At 54.9% G+C, this 18,330-nt stretch overlaps 1 protein-coding gene across 1 annotated transcript in view; it reads left to right on the forward strand.

The window, feature by feature from the left end:
- Positions 1-751: 751 nt before the first annotated feature.
- Positions 752-18,330, forward strand: part of CAMK2A (calcium/calmodulin dependent protein kinase II alpha) — a 39,923-nt gene continuing 22,344 nt past the window's right edge. Inside the window, exons 1-11 of the mRNA XM_047092458.1 lie at positions 752-795; positions 887-946; positions 7,462-7,516; positions 8,374-8,439; positions 8,560-8,632; positions 11,663-11,765; positions 13,079-13,162; positions 13,293-13,387; positions 14,635-14,757; positions 15,134-15,217; positions 16,698-16,740. Coding sequence (XP_046948414.1) covers positions 8,606-8,632; positions 11,663-11,765; positions 13,079-13,162; positions 13,293-13,387; positions 14,635-14,757; positions 15,134-15,217; positions 16,698-16,740 — 559 coding nt within the window. The 5' untranslated portion in view covers positions 752-795; positions 887-946; positions 7,462-7,516; positions 8,374-8,439; positions 8,560-8,605. The remainder of the gene's footprint in view (positions 796-886; positions 947-7,461; positions 7,517-8,373; positions 8,440-8,559; positions 8,633-11,662; positions 11,766-13,078; positions 13,163-13,292; positions 13,388-14,634; positions 14,758-15,133; positions 15,218-16,697; positions 16,741-18,330) is intronic.

The following is an 18,330-nucleotide window of genomic DNA, read 5'->3' on the forward strand; positions in this document are numbered from 1 at the left end:
ATGCAGGTTCTGTACTACAGATTCTTTGGGGCTCTCTGTGTCCCTGGCCCGGAGTCCCCTGTAAGGGGGGTGGCCCCTGCAAATTAATACGGTTCTTCTCCTGCAGAGCAAATACAGACTCCTTTAGAAAGGTTCGCCATTCAATGGTTTATTCTTTACTTCAATTATTTCTTGAGCACCTACTATGTGCCAGGCATTTGGGTAGATGCCAGGGTACAACAGAGACCAAGTTTTTGCCCTTAAGGGCACGAGCCAAGGTCCTGGTCCATGAGACAAGGTAGGATGTGTTGTCCAGGGGCCCTGAGAACCCAGAGGAGGGGCCCCTACCAGCCTGGCAGTCAGGACAGGCTGCTAGGAGAAAGTGTATCTGAAGACAGGTGGGATGAACGAGTGATGGCCAATGATGGCCGGGTGGGAGGTTGGAAGGGAAAGTTCCAAGCTGAGAGAACGACACAGGTGAAGGTCCCAAGCCCAAGGGAGAGGGTTGTGCAGGGTGGGTCTGGAGGAGTGCCTGTCAGTGGTTCAGTCCCAGCTGGAGCCTCATGGGAGGGGCAAGGCTGGGGGCGGGGCAGGGGCCTGCCCTGGGGGGCCCTTCCGGGCTCCGTGGTTGTGGCTCTGGGAGGTACCTCAGTTGAGAGCCCCGGGAACCAAGGCCCAGAGAGAGGAAGGGACTTCTGAGGCACTGCAACCTGGTCTCTCCCCCTTCTGCTGCATCCCGCTGCCTTCCTGGAGGACCCAGGGCCCCTGCCAGAGAGGCGAGTTTCTCCAGGCGGGGCCCAGGAGCTGCCCTGGCAGGTGCAGATCATAAGAGGCCGTGAAGAGGCAGAGATGGAGTGGGGGAAGGTTCCTCCCTCACCCGGGACTTACCTGGGCATCTATGTTTCAGACCATCAGAAGCTGGAGCGTGAAGCCCGCATCTGCCGCCTGTTGAAGCACCCCAACATCGGTGAGCTGTGGGGAGGGGGGTGGGTGGCACCCAGCCTGGTGGGTGTTTGGGGGCTGGGAGGGCAGCTGCTCTCTTCTCTGGGCATCATGGCCCCTGTTATGGGAAAGGGGGTACCTTTAATGGTTTCCACGTTTCTCAGAGACCAGCTTGGTTGAGGGGAAGGTGAAGAAGGGGCCCTTCCTCCCAGCCCACGCAGCTGCCGGCAGCCTCCTTCGGAAAAGCTGTTGCAGGAAAACTCCCGAAGCTCTGAGAGAGACGAAAATAGGCCAGGCTTGGCCTTGACCAGCACGCCCCACTCCCCAAACCTGCCCCATGCTGAGTCAGCCTGGCACTGTGGCCGGGCCGCCTGCCTAGCCCAGCCGCCTGCTTGCCCCCCAGAGGCAGGCTCCAAGGTGGCCCCGGTCCCGGGGTAGACTGAGCCCAGGCCGCCAGGAGAGGCCGGGCCTAGACCACATGTCACTGGCTGGCCTCCCACCTCCCCCTTACATGATTGGGGGGCTGCATCCCTGCCCATCATGGTTCTGAGTTGGGCGGCTGGGGGTGGGGCGTGGGGAGGAAGTGCAGATTCTAGATGGAGTTCTGTCAGGGAATGGCTGTGTGACCTTGGGTGGGAGCCCCTCCCTCTCTGAGCCACTTTCCTCCCCAACTTCACAAGGAAGCACCCTCTGGATCATCTGGGCATCTTGTTAAAAGGTAGATTCTGGTTCAGTGAGTTTGGGGGCGGGGGGCAAGGTTTTGCGTTTCTAACACGCTCCAAGGCGATGCCGGGGCTGCTGGTTCCCAGACCACGCTTTGAGGACTAAGGCCTAGGTGCTCTCTGAGGAATATTCCAACTCTGACAGCCGCCACGCCTTCGCCCGTGGGGAGGAAGCATCTCTCTGTGCCCAGAGCCCCAAGGGTTAACTCTCCTGCTGGAGAGAAGCATCTCCATCTGGTATTTATACCCAAAAGGCACCTCCCCTTCCCTGTGCCCAGGGAAGGGGAGCAGAGCCGTGCAAACAGCAGCCAGAGGCTCCAGGGCCAGAATCAGAAGAGGGGCAGCAAGGCAGCTGGTGGGGAGCGAGGCTGGTTGGACCCCCGATCCCCGACCTGCTTGCAGACTCACTGTGCAGCCCTAGGCCGGCTCCTGCCTGGGCGGGGCCTCCACTTCCCCAGCTGTATGACGGACAGGATTGTGAGTGATCTCTGACGATAAAGTCCCACGGTTCTGAGAAAGCCTGTCAGCCCCAGAGGAAGGAGGTGGTGTGTGTGTGTGTGTAAGGGTGTGTGTAAGGGGGTGTGCTGCAGCTGTCTCAGGTCAACGCTGCCTCCTCTTTGCACCTCCTTCCCCCTCTCATTCCCAGCTGTGCATGGGGAGCAGTAGTCATGGGCTCTGGGGCTGACAGACTGCAGCTGAAATCCTGGGTTTGCTGCTTAATTGCTGTGTGACCCCGGACATGTTGCTTAACCACTCTGAAGCTCGGTTTTCTCAGCTGGAAAATGGAAATGATACCCACCTCATAGGGTTGTGATGATTAGATAGAGCATAGTACAGTGACAGTCCCGAGGTAAGTGCTTTATTATCATGAGACTGCTCCCCTTTTTCCTCAGTCCACACCTTTCCACAAAACCACCTTACCCGAAAATGTAACCTCCACACGATTCTCATTCCTCTGAGCCATCCAGGTGTTTGGTCAACAGTTTGGGGCCCTATATTTAACATGGCGGTGAAGAGAACGGGGTTTACACGTGGGGTCAAATCCCAGCTCCGCTGTTCACTGGGTGTTTGAGTGTGGGCAGGCTCTGAACTTCTCTGACCCTCGGTATCCTCCTCTGTGAGGGTAATCTTGATATCCACCCTCTACAACTGTTGGAGGGTTAAATGAGAAAGTGCAAGTAAAGCACTTAGCACAAGCCTGGCACATGGGGAAGTCTCAGCAATGATGGCTGTCACCTTTAATATCGTTGTCATCTTTGAATCATTTACTCCTTCCTTCCTTCACCTGATAGCAAGGGCATCCGAGGCCCCACCGTGTGCCAAGGCCTCTGCTAGGGGTGGAGGATGTGCGGAAGAAGTGAGGATGGGGGTGGGGAGGGGGAAAGGAAGGGGCGGGGGTGGCTGATACACAGGGAAGTGGAGAGCCGAGCTGAGACCCAGACCAGGAAGACGCGGGGGAAGAACCCGAGCTATCTTAGGGCTGGAAGGGCCCTGAACGGTGCTACTTCCTGAGCCTCCAAATATCTCACTTCTAAATAGATTATAGATTATAATCTGCCCAAAGAAATGCAAAGAGGTACAGCCGTGGATGCAAAACCCATGAGGCAAGTCTGTGCCTGGAGAAGCTAGATTGAGTCCTAGCCAGCCTGCTTGGTGTCTCTAGGCATGCTTACTGGCTGCTGCCCGTGTGTGGCCGGTGCCCAGCCCCAAGGGGACCAGGTCAGAGAGGCCGTGGCTTAGCACAGGGCGGCCCAACTGTGCCATGCACATGGGACAGTGCCCTACACTCTGTATTACCACCTGCTGATGGGGCAAACCCCAAAGGCCATCCCAGGGAGTAGGGGACAACCTTAGAGTTTCACAAGTGATTTGGGTGGGCAACAGAAGGGGGGCTGGTGGATAATGAAGATGATGGTGTTTTCATTTATCAAGGTTCTTCCCTGTGCCGGGCACTGTATTGAGGGCTTTACAAGTATCATCGATTAACTTCCAAAGCAGGCCAGTAGTGTTACCGCTACTGGTAGGAAAGGAGGATCAGAGAGGTTACCTAATTTGCCCAAAGCTGCAGAGCTTATAAGAGGCAGCGCTGGGAGGTGAGCCCAGCAAGATTGACTCCAGAGCCCAGGTTCCCAGCCGTTCTCTTTAGCTTCCCAAGTGGACATCAAGAATGTGTTGTCAGGGGGCATTGGATAGGTAAGAAGCACCAGCCTCTAATTTCCAAGAAAAAACTGGTAACTGTTGGAAATATGAAAGGCATGTCAGAAATTCATGAGCTCAGCTACACAAATGAAAACTAGGTTACAGATCTATTTGATCTATGACAATATTTCTAAAAAGTCAAAAACTGACAGCATAACTCAACGACCACAGTCATGTCAATCTCTACCAGGTGGTGAGACCCTTTCACACCCTGCGGCGGCTCTTGAAAATTTCCTTTCCTCTTTGGCTTTGGACTCAGTTTTTTTTTTTCTCAGGGTAGCCTTCACGGATGGGAGGGGAGGTTCGATGTGTCTTGTCTCCTGGGCTCGTAGCTATGATGGCACCTCCTCTCAGGGACTAACGCCAGTGCCCTCATGCAGGTGGGGGCTAGAATCCAGCCTGTGTTCCTGTCGCCTGGCTTCTTACAGGGGCAGCCTTTTAAATCAGCATAAAAGTACCATCTGAGCTAGAGTCAATGCCGAAGGACCCTCCCCCTCCCCCAATTTTGTCCATTTCTCTGAAACCTGAGAATCTTCTCTAAAGGGGCTGAGGCTTCCGGTCAGAGGGTAGATCAAGGAGCCCGGTCTTCTTGGAGCTCCTCTCAAATGCCTCTTGACCCGGTTCTAAAAGCCCATTCTGAGATGGTTCTGACCGCAGGTTGGCTTCTCAGAGCTTCTCATGCTCAGGAAAGAGAAGTTAAAAACACACATGCCTGCCAGGAACCGAGTAGGCAATAAGGAGTCTACTCCCCAAGGAAAGGGTCTTTTTAAAAACTTTATCTTGTTACACTATCAATGCTAACTTTGTATGATACATGTTTCCATATGATATATGATGTCTGTACCTTCTCGAGTATTTTTTTTAAAATTTTTTTAAATGTTTATTTATTTTTGAGACAGAGAGAGACAGATTATGACGGGGGAGGGTCAGAGAGAGAGGGAGACACAGAATCTGAAACAGGCTCCAGGCTCTGAGCTGTCAGCACAGAGCTTGACGCGGGGCTCGAACTCACAGACCGTGAGATCATGACCTGAGAGTATTTCTATACATATTATCTCAGGTCAGGTTTCTCAGAAGCGGAGCCTGAGGCAGGGATTCAGGTTCTCGTGATTTATCGAGGGTGTGTTCCCATGGAAGGCCTGCAAGGAATTGGGTGAAGCACGATGGAAAAAGGGAAGAAATTGAGCAAGGGTGTGGCCTCAGGTCAAGTCTAACTTTGACCCGATTCCAGGTGTGTGTATGGCGTACACACTGGAACATAAATCCTGTCTTGGGGTTGTCCCTCCTTAAAGCAAGGAGACTGCCCCTTTGCACCGACCCTGCCCTCCCACAGTAGTCGTCAGTCCTTGGCTGAATGCTGCAGGTAACCTTGTACACAAGGTGGCTCTGTAGGCAGTGGGGAGTTCTCCAGAGAAGGGGGTCAATGTGAGCTGTTAGCAGCTAACCCCCCTGGCAGCTGCAGGATGGCGACCCCATCTTACCAAAGGGGACCTGGCCAGGGCACCAATACGGGGTTGCCAGATTCTGCACACAGAATATACAGGATGCTCTTTCCACTGCACATAGACATTTCAAAAACCGAGCCTACCTTTGCTTTGAAATGCCTTAAAAAATGGAAACAGGTTAATAGGTAGAGGAATGGGTAGAAACGTAGTGAAACAAGTATAAGATTAATGATAGAACCTAAGTGGGGGGTACACGGGTGTTCACGTGAGTGTATGTTTGAAATTTTTTATAATAAAATGTTGAGAAGAAATTAAAGCCGGATCACATAATATGTACTTGTAGGCACCTGCTTCTTGTTTTTGCTTTGAAATATACTACAAACAGGGGTGCCTGCCTGGCTCAGCCAGTAGGGCATGCGACTCTTGATCTCGGGGTTGTGAATTCAAGCCCAAGTTGAGCGTAGAGCTTAGTTAAGAGCAAAATAAACATATGTTTAACACGTCTTTCAGTCATTTATTTATTTAAAAGATTTTTTAATGTTCTTGAGAGAGAGAGAGAGAGACAGAGCATGAGTGGGGGAAGGGCAGAGACAGAGGGAGACACGGAATTCGAAGCAGGCTCCAGGCTGTCAGCACAGAGCCCGACGCGGGGCTCGAACCCACAAACCTGAGATCATGACCTGAGCCGAAGTCGGATGCTTAGCCGATTGAGCTACCCAGGCGCCCCTCTTTCTGTCATTTATAAACACATATCATCATTTAGGAATTAAAAATTTTTTTTAAATTAAATTTGCATGCCTGAGGTTCCTGCCTGGCTCAGTCGGTGGAGTGTGTGACTCCTGGCCTCGGGGTTGTGAACTTGAGCCCCACGTTCAGTGTAGAGATTACTTAAATAAATAAATCTTTAAAAAAAATAATAAACTTGTGTTCCCTTCCTCCTCCATCTCTGGTCACATTCTCCCCTCCCCCATAGCAGACACCCACTCTTGTGTTTTTGATCCTGCTTCTCCAAACTTTATGTGCAGATAGGAGAGTCTTAAGCCATTTAGGGGACTCAATATTGAGTCAGAAATACATGCCCATGGCAAGAATTCAGATGGCACTAGGGCTCACAGTGAAAAAATAGTCTCAACAACTCACAACCCCTGCTCTCCCGATTCCCTTTCCCAAGGTACCCCAGCGCCCACTTCTCTGTATCCTTCCAGAGAGGCTTATGTCACAGACAGGCTTAAATACATCTTTTATAAAAAGTACCACGCACGCTGTTTTGCGCTTTGCTTTTTTGCCAAACAACATAATTCAGAGATGATTCTGAACCAGTGGATACATAACTGCCGTATTATTTTAACAGCTGTGTAATTTTCCGTTGTGCGATGTATCTTAATTCTCTGAGCCCGCACCCCACTCTGTGGACATTTTTAGGCTGTGGCTCAGGGAAGGATGTGAAGCTGTCCTGGGAGAAAATGCAGTTGGTTGGCAGGGTGCAGCCCCCTAGAGTCAACCCCAGGCCTCGGGCCCTTCCTTCTAGAATCTCAGGGGGTAATTTAGGGAGCTCTGGGCTTCTGGGAGCCTTGACCCCGTTCTTGGTAAATGAGGTAGGAAGAGATGAGTTTCTCAGCATGCTCACACTCAGGGACCACTGTCCCCCACGCCCCCCAGCTCTCTTATCTCAGACCTGGATACACAGTGGGGTTAGGCACTCAGGGCCGCATTGGTTGAACACCGGCTGGGTGCCTCATGGAATTCTCACAACACGCCTGAGGGTCCAGAAGTTTCATTCTCATTGTCCAGGCAAGAAAAGAGAGGCTCAGAAAGGTGTAACAACTTGCCTGAAGTCACACAGCTAGGAAGTGGCAGAGATTTGAGCCACGGGCTGATTCGACGGTGCCATCTTGCCCTGCAAGAAGCTAAGCGTTGGGGGAAGAAAGGGGTCAAACCCTCACCAAAGCGGGGAGAGGTCTTTCACCTTTAAACCCGGGCCGCTTCTGACGATGCCCGAAGTCAGTGAGCCATCCTTTACTTCGTTTGTCAAAGCACCTGTTACCTAGCTTGTGCTCAGTGACTGAGAAATTGGCATGTTGGCTGTTGGGGGGCGGGGGAGGGGAGGTGAGAGGGCAGGAGGGGGCAGGAAGCGGTGCTTCCGGGTTAACTGGCTGCCTGGGCCCCTCCCACAGTCCGGCTCCACGACAGCATCTCTGAGGAGGGACACCATTACCTGATCTTCGACCTGTGAGTTTGGGCCCACCCCGGGCTGTACAAGGGGTAGGGGGGCAGCCGGAGCCGGGGTGACCTGGCTGGGTCCCTCGGCCCGATTCCCAAATGCTCCCAGGCCGGGCTGAATTCCCTCTTCTGAGACCGAAGTTTCCCAAATGTGGTAGGCCCGCCACCCAAGCAGTGCAGGTGGGGTTCCCTGAAAAGGCGACACATACCCGTTCCTCTCCTTGGCACAGCTTTCATTTTGCTTCTGTTTGTGGCCAGTGATGCTGGCTTTGCGTGTCTGCTGGTGATAGAAAGTTTCCTTTTGGAGTCATTGTGGAGTTCTTAAAGCCAGTCAATGGAAGGAAAAACAATAATGAAATGATAGGTTCTTGGGTTGGCAGAGAAACTTCAGTGAAGGCACTGGTCCCGTCCATAAAAAAAAACCAGTTAATAGTGGGGGAGGTTCTGCATGTGTGGTGTGTGGGAAATCTCTGTGCCTCAGTTTCGCGGTGTGCCTAAAGTTCCTCGAAAAAAAATCAAGTTTACTAAACAAACAAACAAACAACAGTAACAGCAACAAAACCCAGTCCTTGGGCTTCCAGGAGCCTGATGACCCTGAGTGATACGTTCTGAGTGTCCCATCCCTGTCCTAAGTGCAGCCTGGACCCAGTGGGAGAGAAGGGCAGGTGGCGGAGGGGAGGGAAGTTGGTGGACGGGTGGGCTAGAAGCCAGGAAGAGGGTTCCAACAGGAGACACCCCTGGGGTTCCTCCCTTTGGGCTGAGGTTCTGAGGTCCCTGGGTCCCGTCCTTAGCTTCCTGGAGACTCTTCCGGAAGAGGCAACACCTGGGGCCTTTGTGGGAGGGTGACTTTGTGCCTGTCTCCTCAGGGTTACTGGTGGGGAGCTGTTTGAGGACATCGTGGCCCGGGAGTATTACAGCGAGGCTGATGCCAGGTGAGTGCCAGGTGCAGCCTGGTGATGGTGCCTGGGGCCAAGGGGGCCTCCCTCCCTGCCTTTCCAGCTTTCCGGGAGAGGCCTGCGTTCACACCGTGACCCCTTCCTCTCTCTCCCCAGTCACTGTATCCAGCAGATCCTGGAGGCCGTGCTGCACTGCCACCAGATGGGTGTGGTGCACCGGGACCTGAAGGTGAGCGACCCACCTGGGGGTGCAGCTCACCCAGGGAGGGGCAGAGAGAGACAGGGAGAGAGAGAGAGAGAATCCCAAACAGCCTCTGTGCAGAACCCGACGCGGGGCTCGAACTCCTGAACCATGAGATCATGACCTGAGCTGAAATCAAGGGTTGGACACTTAACTGGCTGAGCCACCCAGGAGCCCCCAGAATCCCCTGAGTTGGGCAGGGTGGGGAATATAGACGCCACTGTTCAGATCAGGAAATTGGGCTCAGGGAGGAGTATCTAGGCTCAGGATCCAGTGTCCTGACTCCTCGCCCCATGTGCCTTGGGCCAGACCGAGTAAGATGTAGTTAGACTGACAGTGCTGGCTACGAAGGGGTCCAAGGCCCAGCTAGGCCACTCTCTAGCCTCAAGGCCTCAGCTTCCTTACAGCGGGGTTGCCATAGCAACCTCTGCACAGGGTTGCTGAGGATGTCAAAGGAGACAGCACAGTGTCTGGTGCACGGACATGTTGTCATTCTTGTTTCTGGGTCTCTGGCAGGTGGGGGGAGAAGAAAAACAGGTCTCGGGGTCCTCAGAGTCCTTCCTCTTCCCACCTGAATGGGAAGATGGACAGACCTAAGCAGTCGTGCAGTTTAGGGTTGGCACGAGCCACATAGCCTTGCCTGGTCGGCACAGACTCCTAGCTCTCCTCTGCTGAGCCTCATGGCATCGAGGCTGGTTACCTCGGTTGGTATCCCCAGTTTGCAGAGCAGGAAACTGAAGCTTAGAGTGTCTAAGGGACCTGCCCAAGAATACGCAGTTCAGCTGTGTCTGAGCTAGGACTGGAGCCCTGGTCTTCTGACCCCAGATCCTGTGCCCGCAGTGGCCTGGGCCAAAAAGCCCCTCAATGCAGTTCCTGCTTCTACAGTAGTTCCTTCTAGGTGCCTTTGAACCTCTGCGTTTGGCCTTCGGTGACTCTGAACTTGCTTCTTATGGGGTATCCCCCTTGAACCACTGGGAAATGCTCCTTCAATCTTTCCTGCTGTGGGAGTTTTGTCTGTGAACCCCAGTTCTACCCTTTGGGGTCACACAGATCAAGCCTCCAGCTTGGAGCAGCCCAGAGACCCTAGGGCAGCTTTGTTGTACCTCCTAAGTCTTCTGCAGGCTGTTCTCCTCCGTTCCCAGGCAGGACAGGATTTCCAGGCCCTCTTCATCCTGGGCGCCCTCTCTGGGCGCCTGCCCTGGGCATCCTCCAGTGGGACCCAGGTCCCTCTTTGGGATGCAGTGCTCTGACCTGAGCCCCTGCCCACCTCTATCACGAGCAGTCCATGGTTTCTCAGCTGAGCTCCCGTGAGCTCCTAGTCTATCAGTCTATACCCACAGGTGAGTGTGCACTCCCGGAGGGTCCTGCCAGACTGCAGGGCAGTTCTCCCAGAGGGCCTGTTCCCATTATAGCTACAGCCCCTGCACAGGAGGAGAAAGGAGGAGAGGCAGCGCAAATTTAGGCCACTCTGCATAGATTAATTAGTGGCATATTCATCAAATCAGGGCAGGACAGCTACCAAGGCCCAGGACACTTTGGGAACGCAGTCTCCAGAGGATAAAAGAGGCCTTAACGAGGGACGGATGGAGCTATATTTGTTTGGGTCCCGCCTAACTTTGGTCAGTGGAAGGTCAGAGGTGGGACCCCTCGGAAGTTCCAGTGGGGAAGGGGGTCAGAGGAAACCAGCTGTCTCCGGGGACTCGGAGCCCACGCCCCCAGCCCACCCCAAGCAGAAACTGGGAGCGCTAATGCTCATCAAGCACACGCTGTAGGCCACTGCCAAGGGCTCTACACGGATTAATCCGCACACCGCTCCGTGAGCTGGGCTTGATCCATTTTTCTGAGAGGAAACTAAAGCTCAGGATTGACATGGCTTGCCCAAGTTCCACAGCATAGAAATGGTGGACCTGGGTCAGAAGCGAGGGCTATCTACCTGCAGGATTCACTTCCACTTCCCTCTGTCCTGTGTAGGGGCATCTCCTCCTCTCCAGACCCAGCAGAAGACAGCAGCCTTGGGGTCCCAGAGGCCAGGCAGCAGATATGAGGCCCTCTCTCAGCCTAGAGTGGTTAAAATACAGCTCTAGAGCCTGACTTTGCCTCGATTCTGGCTCTATAACTTATCAGCTGTGTGATCTTGGCCAAGTCACTTAACTTCTCTGAGCCTTGGTTTCCTCACCTTCATACATATGCCAAATACTTATTAAGTGTCTGCTCTGCGCTGTCCCCTGTCTTAGGTGCGGGTGATGTAGTGGTAAGCAACTCACTTTCTATAGAGGTGACAGATAATGGACAAGCACAACAACAGATGGGGAAACATTACAAATTGTGATGATATCTCTGAAGATAGTCACAAGTTGCTAAGACAGAGGCTACCTGGGGGCTCCTCCTTTGGATAGTCATGGAGGGATCCTTTGACAGGGTGACATGAAGGTGAGAGCAGATGAAGAGAAGAGGTCAGCTCTGTGGAGCTCAGAGAAGGAGCAAGTCAGACAGGGGGAGCGGGAAGTGCAGAGGCCCTGAGGTGGGAACAAGCATGACTGTTTCGGGGAATGTAGGAAGGCTACTGTGGAAAACGGGGAGAATGATGCTGACCCCAAAGGTTGTTGAGGCCGTAAGATGATGTATGCAAAACACTTAGCCTCGTGACTGGCACCTAGGAGGGGCGCAGTAAATATCACTCCTTCTTCTCTATTATAGTGGTGGCTATTCCCCCAACTCCCTGCCCTCACCTCAGCCCCAGCCCCAAACCCTGAGGTGAGGTGAAGGAGGGGATGCGGGGTGGGGAAAAGGTCTTTCTGGTGCAGTAGATGGCGGTGTTGCCCTAGGGTCGTCCCCTGTCTGGGGGCTGAAGCTCGGGGTCCCGTGGCTGGGACTGGAGGGGCGGGTGCAGGGCACCTCTGGATTGTCCAGCTGCTCCTCCGTACGCCCAGGCCCCCGGAGGTGAGGTTCTGAATCTGCTCATCACTGTCTTCTGGCTCTTTCCTCCCCCACTTCACTCTTCTCTCTGGTCCTGGGAAGCCGGAGAATCTGCTATTGGCTTCCAAGCTCAAGGGCGCCGCGGTGAAGCTGGCGGACTTTGGCCTGGCCATAGAGGTGGAAGGGGAGCAGCAGGCATGGTTCGGTGAGTGGGAGCAGGGGGTGCCAGGGGCACTGGGGGCCGGCCTTGTGTTGACACGTTGGCCTCTAGGAGAGCCCTGCCCAAGCAGGGGCAAGTGGGAGATGGCTCTTGCACTAGCCAGGGCTCTGGGAGCAGCAGTCCCAGGCCACTCAGCCCCTGGTCACTGGGTGTTGCCCATCCTATATCCACGGGACTCAGGCACAGGGACACGGTTATCATGAAAAGAGTACGTGGCTTCTTCACACGCACGTGCACCATCCCTCCTGGCTAGGGGGGTTTCCACGGGTTCCCCTAACAGCCTGGGTACCGGGGCTAATTATCCTGATTTTACAAATGGGGAACAGAGGCTAAGAAACTTGGAAGAGTTCACGGGAGATCAAAAGGGGAAGAGCCAGGATCTAAGCTCACACAAGCCCGAGCACTCTGAGATTCTGGCATAATTAAGTCCTTTCCGCTATCTGGGGAAACTTTTTAGTGGGCGCTTTTGATCATCGGTTAAGAGCCAGAGCTCTGGGTTCAAGTTCTGACTCTGCCACTTAGGAGGTGTGTGATTTGGGACGAGTCACGTCACCTTGCTTGAGCCTTTGTTTCTTCACCTGTGAAATGGGGGTGATAACAGCACGTTCCTCAGGGCTGTGTGAGGAGTGAGAGCAGACGTGTAAGTGCTCAGCTCCGTGCTTAGCACACACACTTAAGAGATAGTCACTGTTCTTAGGATTATCTGTTAAAGTACTTTGGATGCCTGTTTGTTGCCAGCGAGATCCTCTCAACAATGCCGGGAGGTGGTGAAGGGAGGCGTCCCTAATCCCTCATTTGACAGATGAGGAAACTGAGGCCTCGAAGAAAAAGAGACTTAAGGCAAAACCAGAGCTGGGGAGAGTCCTCCTCCTCTCCCAGGACCAGCTCCGACAAGGGTGGGGAGTGGGCAAGGGTTCTGCTCGGCTATAGCTGACACGGCAAGGACATTTTGTCTAGCGTGCCACCAGCGCTTGATAGTGGCTGCAGGATGGCTGTTAGAAGTGAGGGATGCTGAGTCAGGACCCCACGGGAAGGACTCTGGGATTGATTGATGACTTCTGCCATAGGCTCTGGAGTGGGGGTAGTGACAGGTGCACTGTGGACTTGTCCAGCCTGGTCTAGAGGCTTTGCTGCCTGGCCGGGCCAGAGCTTCCTGCCCTCGACACACTCTTGGGGGCAGGGAGTGTTTTCCTCATCTCCAGGGCAACCTCATCCCTCTTCCAGCAGGATCTTGCTCTGGGTTGCTAACGTGCCAACCTCTGTGTGTGTGTCTGCCTGTCTGGGTGTCTGGGGAGCAGGGTTCGCAGGGACGCCTGGCTACCTCTCCCCGGAAGTGCTGCGGAAGGACCCGTATGGGAAGCCTGTGGACCTGTGGGCCTGTGGTGAGTCTACCCCGAAGTCGCCTCATCCCCCCAGTCACCTGCCCCTCTGCTGCCCTCTCCTTTCCCATCCTTCCCCTCTTCATGGCTCCTCCCCACAGGGGGGTGAGGCTTCTCCTGGTCCTCTTCCCAGGGGTCATTCTGTACATCCTGCTGGTTGGGTATCCGCCATTCTGGGATGAGGACCAGCACCGCCTGTATCAGCAAATCAAAGCCGGCGCCTATGATGTGAGTGTCCCTCCTCTCTCCAGCCTCCCTGTCAACCCCTGTGCCTCCCTCCTGCCCTCCCAACCCACTTAGGCCCCCTGCCACTCTCTAATTGTGGGGCGGGTAGAGCCTGAGGGCTGATGTGTGAGGCCTCGCCTCATGGTTGAGCCTCTGTGTGACGGGATTTAGCCCGGGGCCCCAGAGGGCAGAAACAGCACCCAAGTGGGATGAGAGGTGGAGGGTAGGTCCAGAAGCCAGACTCTCAACTCCCCCCCACCCTGCTCCCGCCAATAGTAATGCACACATAAATAATAATAATACCTAGCACTGATACAGGACTCTTCTAGATGCTTTATATATATATATATATATATATATATATATTACAGCTAATCTGCATACCAACCTATGACAGAGGTGTGAGTATTAGTCCCATTTTACAGATAAGATAGCTGAGGCGCAGCGAGGTTAGATAACTGCCCACACTGCATAGCCGAAAGTGGTGAAGCTGGAATTTGAACCCAGGCAGTTTGGCTCTAGCGTCTGTGTTCCTAAGGACCAAGCTATACTGATTTTCTTTTTTTTAATTTTTTTTTTAACCTTTATTTATTTTTGAGACAGAGAGAGACAGAGCATGAACGGGGGAGGGGCAGAGAGAGAGGGAGACACAGAATCTGAAACAGGCTCCAGGCTCTGAGCCATCAGCACAGAGCCCGACGCGGGGCTCGAACTCACGAAACGCGAGATCATGACCTGAGCCGAAGTCGGATGCTTAACCGACTGAGCCACCCAGGCGCCCCTATACTGATTTTCAATAAGGCTGCTTCTATCAAGCTATGCGCTCTGGGTTTCATGTCATATTTAATCCTCACAACATCTCTAGAGGCAGTTTGAGAGTCACATGACTTGTCCAGAGTCACACAGCCTAAGAGGCAGAGCCAGGACTTAAACTCAGCCTTCCGACTCTGGAGTCTGGCCTATAGCCGCTGGCCTACTGCTCCCCAGACAAGGCACAGCCTTAGAACAACAGAGGAAGTCCTCCTTTCCCTGTGGCCTCTGTTCTGATTTGTCCCCGGGGGCAAAGCACCCTGTCCCTCCTCTGGTTCCAGGGGGGTCCCTGCGTTGAGGGTCCCCACTCCTCCTGGTTGTGGATGCCCGAGTGGATGGGCAGTAGGACCCCTGCCTGCTCCCCTGCCAGTCAGGGGCTGGGGGATCGCAGGGGTGGCCTGGGCTAGGCTGGGCAAACCTGGCCCCTCTGCCCCTTCCAGTTCCCGTCACCAGAATGGGACACTGTCACCCCGGAAGCCAAGGATCTGATCAATAAGATGCTGACCATCAACCCATCCAAACGCATCACGGCCGCCGAGGCCCTCAAGCACCCTTGGATCTCGGTGAGCCTTCCTCAGCAGGGCCCTTCCCAGGAGCCCCTCCTGACTTCAGGGTCCGGACCCCCATGGCTCTGCCCCTGGCCCCTCGGGCCCAACATGGGGTCAAGGGAGCTTGCTCACGAGACGCTGCCCGGCTGTGGTTCTCAGGGAGAAGTGAGAACGGGAGGCGTTGACATCATGACTGGTGATGCTACTGGCATTGAATGTCGGGTGCCCGGGGTGCCAAGCACCTGCAGCGTGGACAGCATTCCCTAGAACAGAGATTTGTTCCCCCGCCCCTCCCCCCCCAAATCCCGACCACATCTCTTTGAGACACCCTGCCGAGGGGCCCTCGGGCGGGCCTGGCTTCCACTCACAGACCTTTCCCCTCTTTCTCCAGCATCGGTCCACTGTGGCCTCCTGCATGCACAGACAGGAGACCGTGGACTGCCTGAAGAAGTTCAACGCCAGGAGAAAACTGAAGGTAACGGGTCCCCGCCCTCCCGAGCCCCCCCGACATGGAGTAGCTTGGTCGGGTCTCCGCAGAGGCCGAGAGACTCCCTCACAAGTTCTTTCCTTCACCGAGTCAACAAGCATTTACTGAACATCTACTGTCTGGGCTGGGGAGGGGGCGGTGGAAAGGACAGACAAGGAAGCAGGACATTAAGGGGCAGTGGTGAGTGCTGTGCCTGGGCACACCCTGGGGCTGGAGGAGTACACAGCAGGGCCACAGTCGAGGTCTGGGAGGACCACGGAAGCATCCCAGGAAGACTTGCTAGGCAGACGCCCCAAATGACAAGCAGGTATTAGCGGTGTGGAGTCAGTGTGGGCAGATGTTCCAGACGGAGAGAAAAGCTCGTGCAGAAGTCCGGAAGCGTGGTTCCAGAGTGGCTGGTGAGGGGTTCTAGGGGGTGAGATGGGATGGGGCAGGAGGCCAGGGGCATGAGAGATCCGGCTGCCAAACACAGGAGATGACAAGCCAAGAGACGTGGTCAGGGGTCACGGCCCAGAGGAAGCCACAGTGGGACCCAGGTGGGCCCAGAGCTGCCAGCCTCTCAAGCAGGTCATGTGTGCCCCCAGGGCTGTGATAGCTACTGGCCTAGACCTTGCCAGGGACCCCACGAGCAGGTAGGAAGAATGACTGAGGAATCTCCAGCCCGCTGGAACAGAGAAGCCATCAGAACGCTGAGTGACAGGTGCTGAGGCCTCAACTCATTCAGAACCTCCTCACCAACTGCTCCCAGGCCTGATGTGGCAGCTCAGGAAGGGGACACGGGCCAAGGGGGTGGTGGGCAGCATGAGGCCAGGAGAACTAAGTCCCACTGCCCCCCACCCCCCCAACCCCCACTGGGAGCTGTCGCAGAGGAAATCTCAAAATGTCAGAACCATTTTTCATGTCTTAAAATCATGAACTGTCAGACTCAGAGAGTGTCCAGATCAGACTGTCAGAACCAGCAGGGTGGTGCCTTAGCCCCCTCATCGAGACAAAAGAGTTTCTTTGTTAACCCTCCACGGCTCTGAGCCCAGGAGCCCCGAGTGGACAAACTAATGATGAACTGAGGGCTCGAATGCACCGGGTGGAGAGTAAAGGGGGCCCGGGAGGACAGGTCTATTGTCCTTGTCCAGGCAGGACATTTCCTTGGCCTTTAGGAGCCCCCACTGACAGGTGTCCCTGAGCCCTTTTACCAGGCCAGTGGAACCTATTAATATCTGCTGCTAGGGTGGCCCTGTTCCAGGAGCTGTGCCAGCTAAGGCCTAGCTCTCCCCGACTTCCCCAGGGAGGCAGGGACGGTCTCTGGGCTGTGGGGTGAAAACAGATGGAGGGGCAGGGCAGAAGGCTTTGGCTTTGTGTCTGAATGCAGCACCTGCCTCCCCTCCCCCCACCCCTCCTGTTTCTCTGTCTCTCCTCTCCCCCCCTCACCTCTGACCTCCTGTGCCCCATGCCCCCTCCTTCTCTGTTGCAGGGAGCCATCCTTACCACCATGCTGGCTACCAGGAACTTCTCTGGTAGGTGGTGGGACCTCAGAGCCCCAAATATATCCCGCACAGGTCTGTTGGAAGCACTGCCCTGTTGGATATCTGGGTGGCCTTGAGCCAGGGGCCTGGGGAGAGTGAGGGCTACAGAGGACCAAAGACTGGGGGCTTAGGTCACTTGCACCCACAAGTGGCAAGAGGTGAAAGGTCAGCAGGCCAAAGGCCCATCAGGAAAGGCTAATGCCCCAACCTCACAGCGATGCTGGGTTCTCAGGCTGGGCCAGCCCCAGGGGGAGTCCTCCCAAACACTGGGGTACACGTCCAGGCAGGACTGAAGTAGGCCCAGGAAGTAGCAATATTCCTGTTCCCCGCTGTTACTGAGCCCTGTGCTAAGCAGTCCCCATGCTTTCACTCAGGTGGCCTTTGGTGACAAGGCAGTGGGGGCCATTGCTAGGCAGAGAGAGGCAGAGCCTGCTTCTGGTGCAGCTTTGAGCAACCCCAGAGCAAGCCCTTAACCACGACGGGTCACCAGGGAGCTGGGGTAATGGTCTTTGGCCTTGGCCGTAGCCGGCTGGTTAAGGCAGGGAGTACCCAACGACCTGTGGCATGTGGCCCCAAAGAGAAAAGGAAGGGATTTGCATCAGGGCTTAGCAAGAAGCTCCCCTTGGCGCATGGGAGAGAACCCAGGTCAATGCTTGCCAGAGGCTTCTCTCTGGGGAGCCCGGACAGCTGACGGGGCAGCTGAGCAGATATAGCAAAGCTCACCCGAGGGGCCCTCTGGTTGGGGCTGGGCCAGTCGGAGAGGGCTGCTGTGGACACGTGGCCGGCTCCACAGCAAGGGGTCGGCTCTGGGAAGCTATGGCTCTGGCTTCCCAGAGAGTCTATCTGCCCATTGAACCAGCTGGAAGAATGAGACCCACGGGTGGGAAAACTCTGGAACTTCACATTTGGGCTTGCCCCACCGCATTTAACTGCCTTCCCACTCTCTCCTCAGACAAGGATCCTGCAGTTCCTTAAACTGAAAGATGAGCCACCCAGACAGTCAGAGTCTTTTTTTAACGTCTGAAGGGCCCCTAGAAACTCTAGTCCAGATGGTGCCCATGGGTCAGTTCCCATCTCTTGATGGGCTTGTGGGACCAGTGGTGTTTTAAAACAGTGGTGTTTTTGAAAAGAGTTCCCAGCACTTAAAAATTAGGCGATTTCATAGAAAAACTCAGATTTCTGTCTTCTCTTGAAGATCAGAACATGTGACCTCATGGGACCCACAGTCCTGCGGTCGTGGGCTGGAGCTGAGAGCGCCCCCTTGAAGCTGGAGGGGCAACTACTCCCCCTGTTCTTCTGTACACCCCAGTCCAGCCCACGAAGCTCATAGAAGCTTCCGTACACCCCGGTCCAGCCCAGGAAGCTCATTCCTCCCAGCTTTGGGATCCAGAGGCACCCACCCCTGCATTTACTTTCTAAGAGGGAGACTTGCCTGGAAGGGGTCACAGGTAGAGACGTGAGAAGGACTGGGAAGCTGGGCTAGCATGAACCTGTCATTCTGAGCCTCTGGGGCGTCCATGTCCCATGCCGCCCCTTTTCCCAGGCTCCCCCTTTCCCGGCGTCCGGGAGAAGGACTTACAG

Source organism: Lynx rufus, unplaced genomic scaffold, assembly GCF_022079265.1.
Source record: "Lynx rufus isolate CCGP_SWC_20201006 ecotype Redwood Valley unplaced genomic scaffold, mLynRuf1.p SCAF_1, whole genome shotgun sequence".
Lineage (NCBI taxonomy): Eukaryota > Metazoa > Chordata > Mammalia > Carnivora > Felidae > Lynx > Lynx rufus.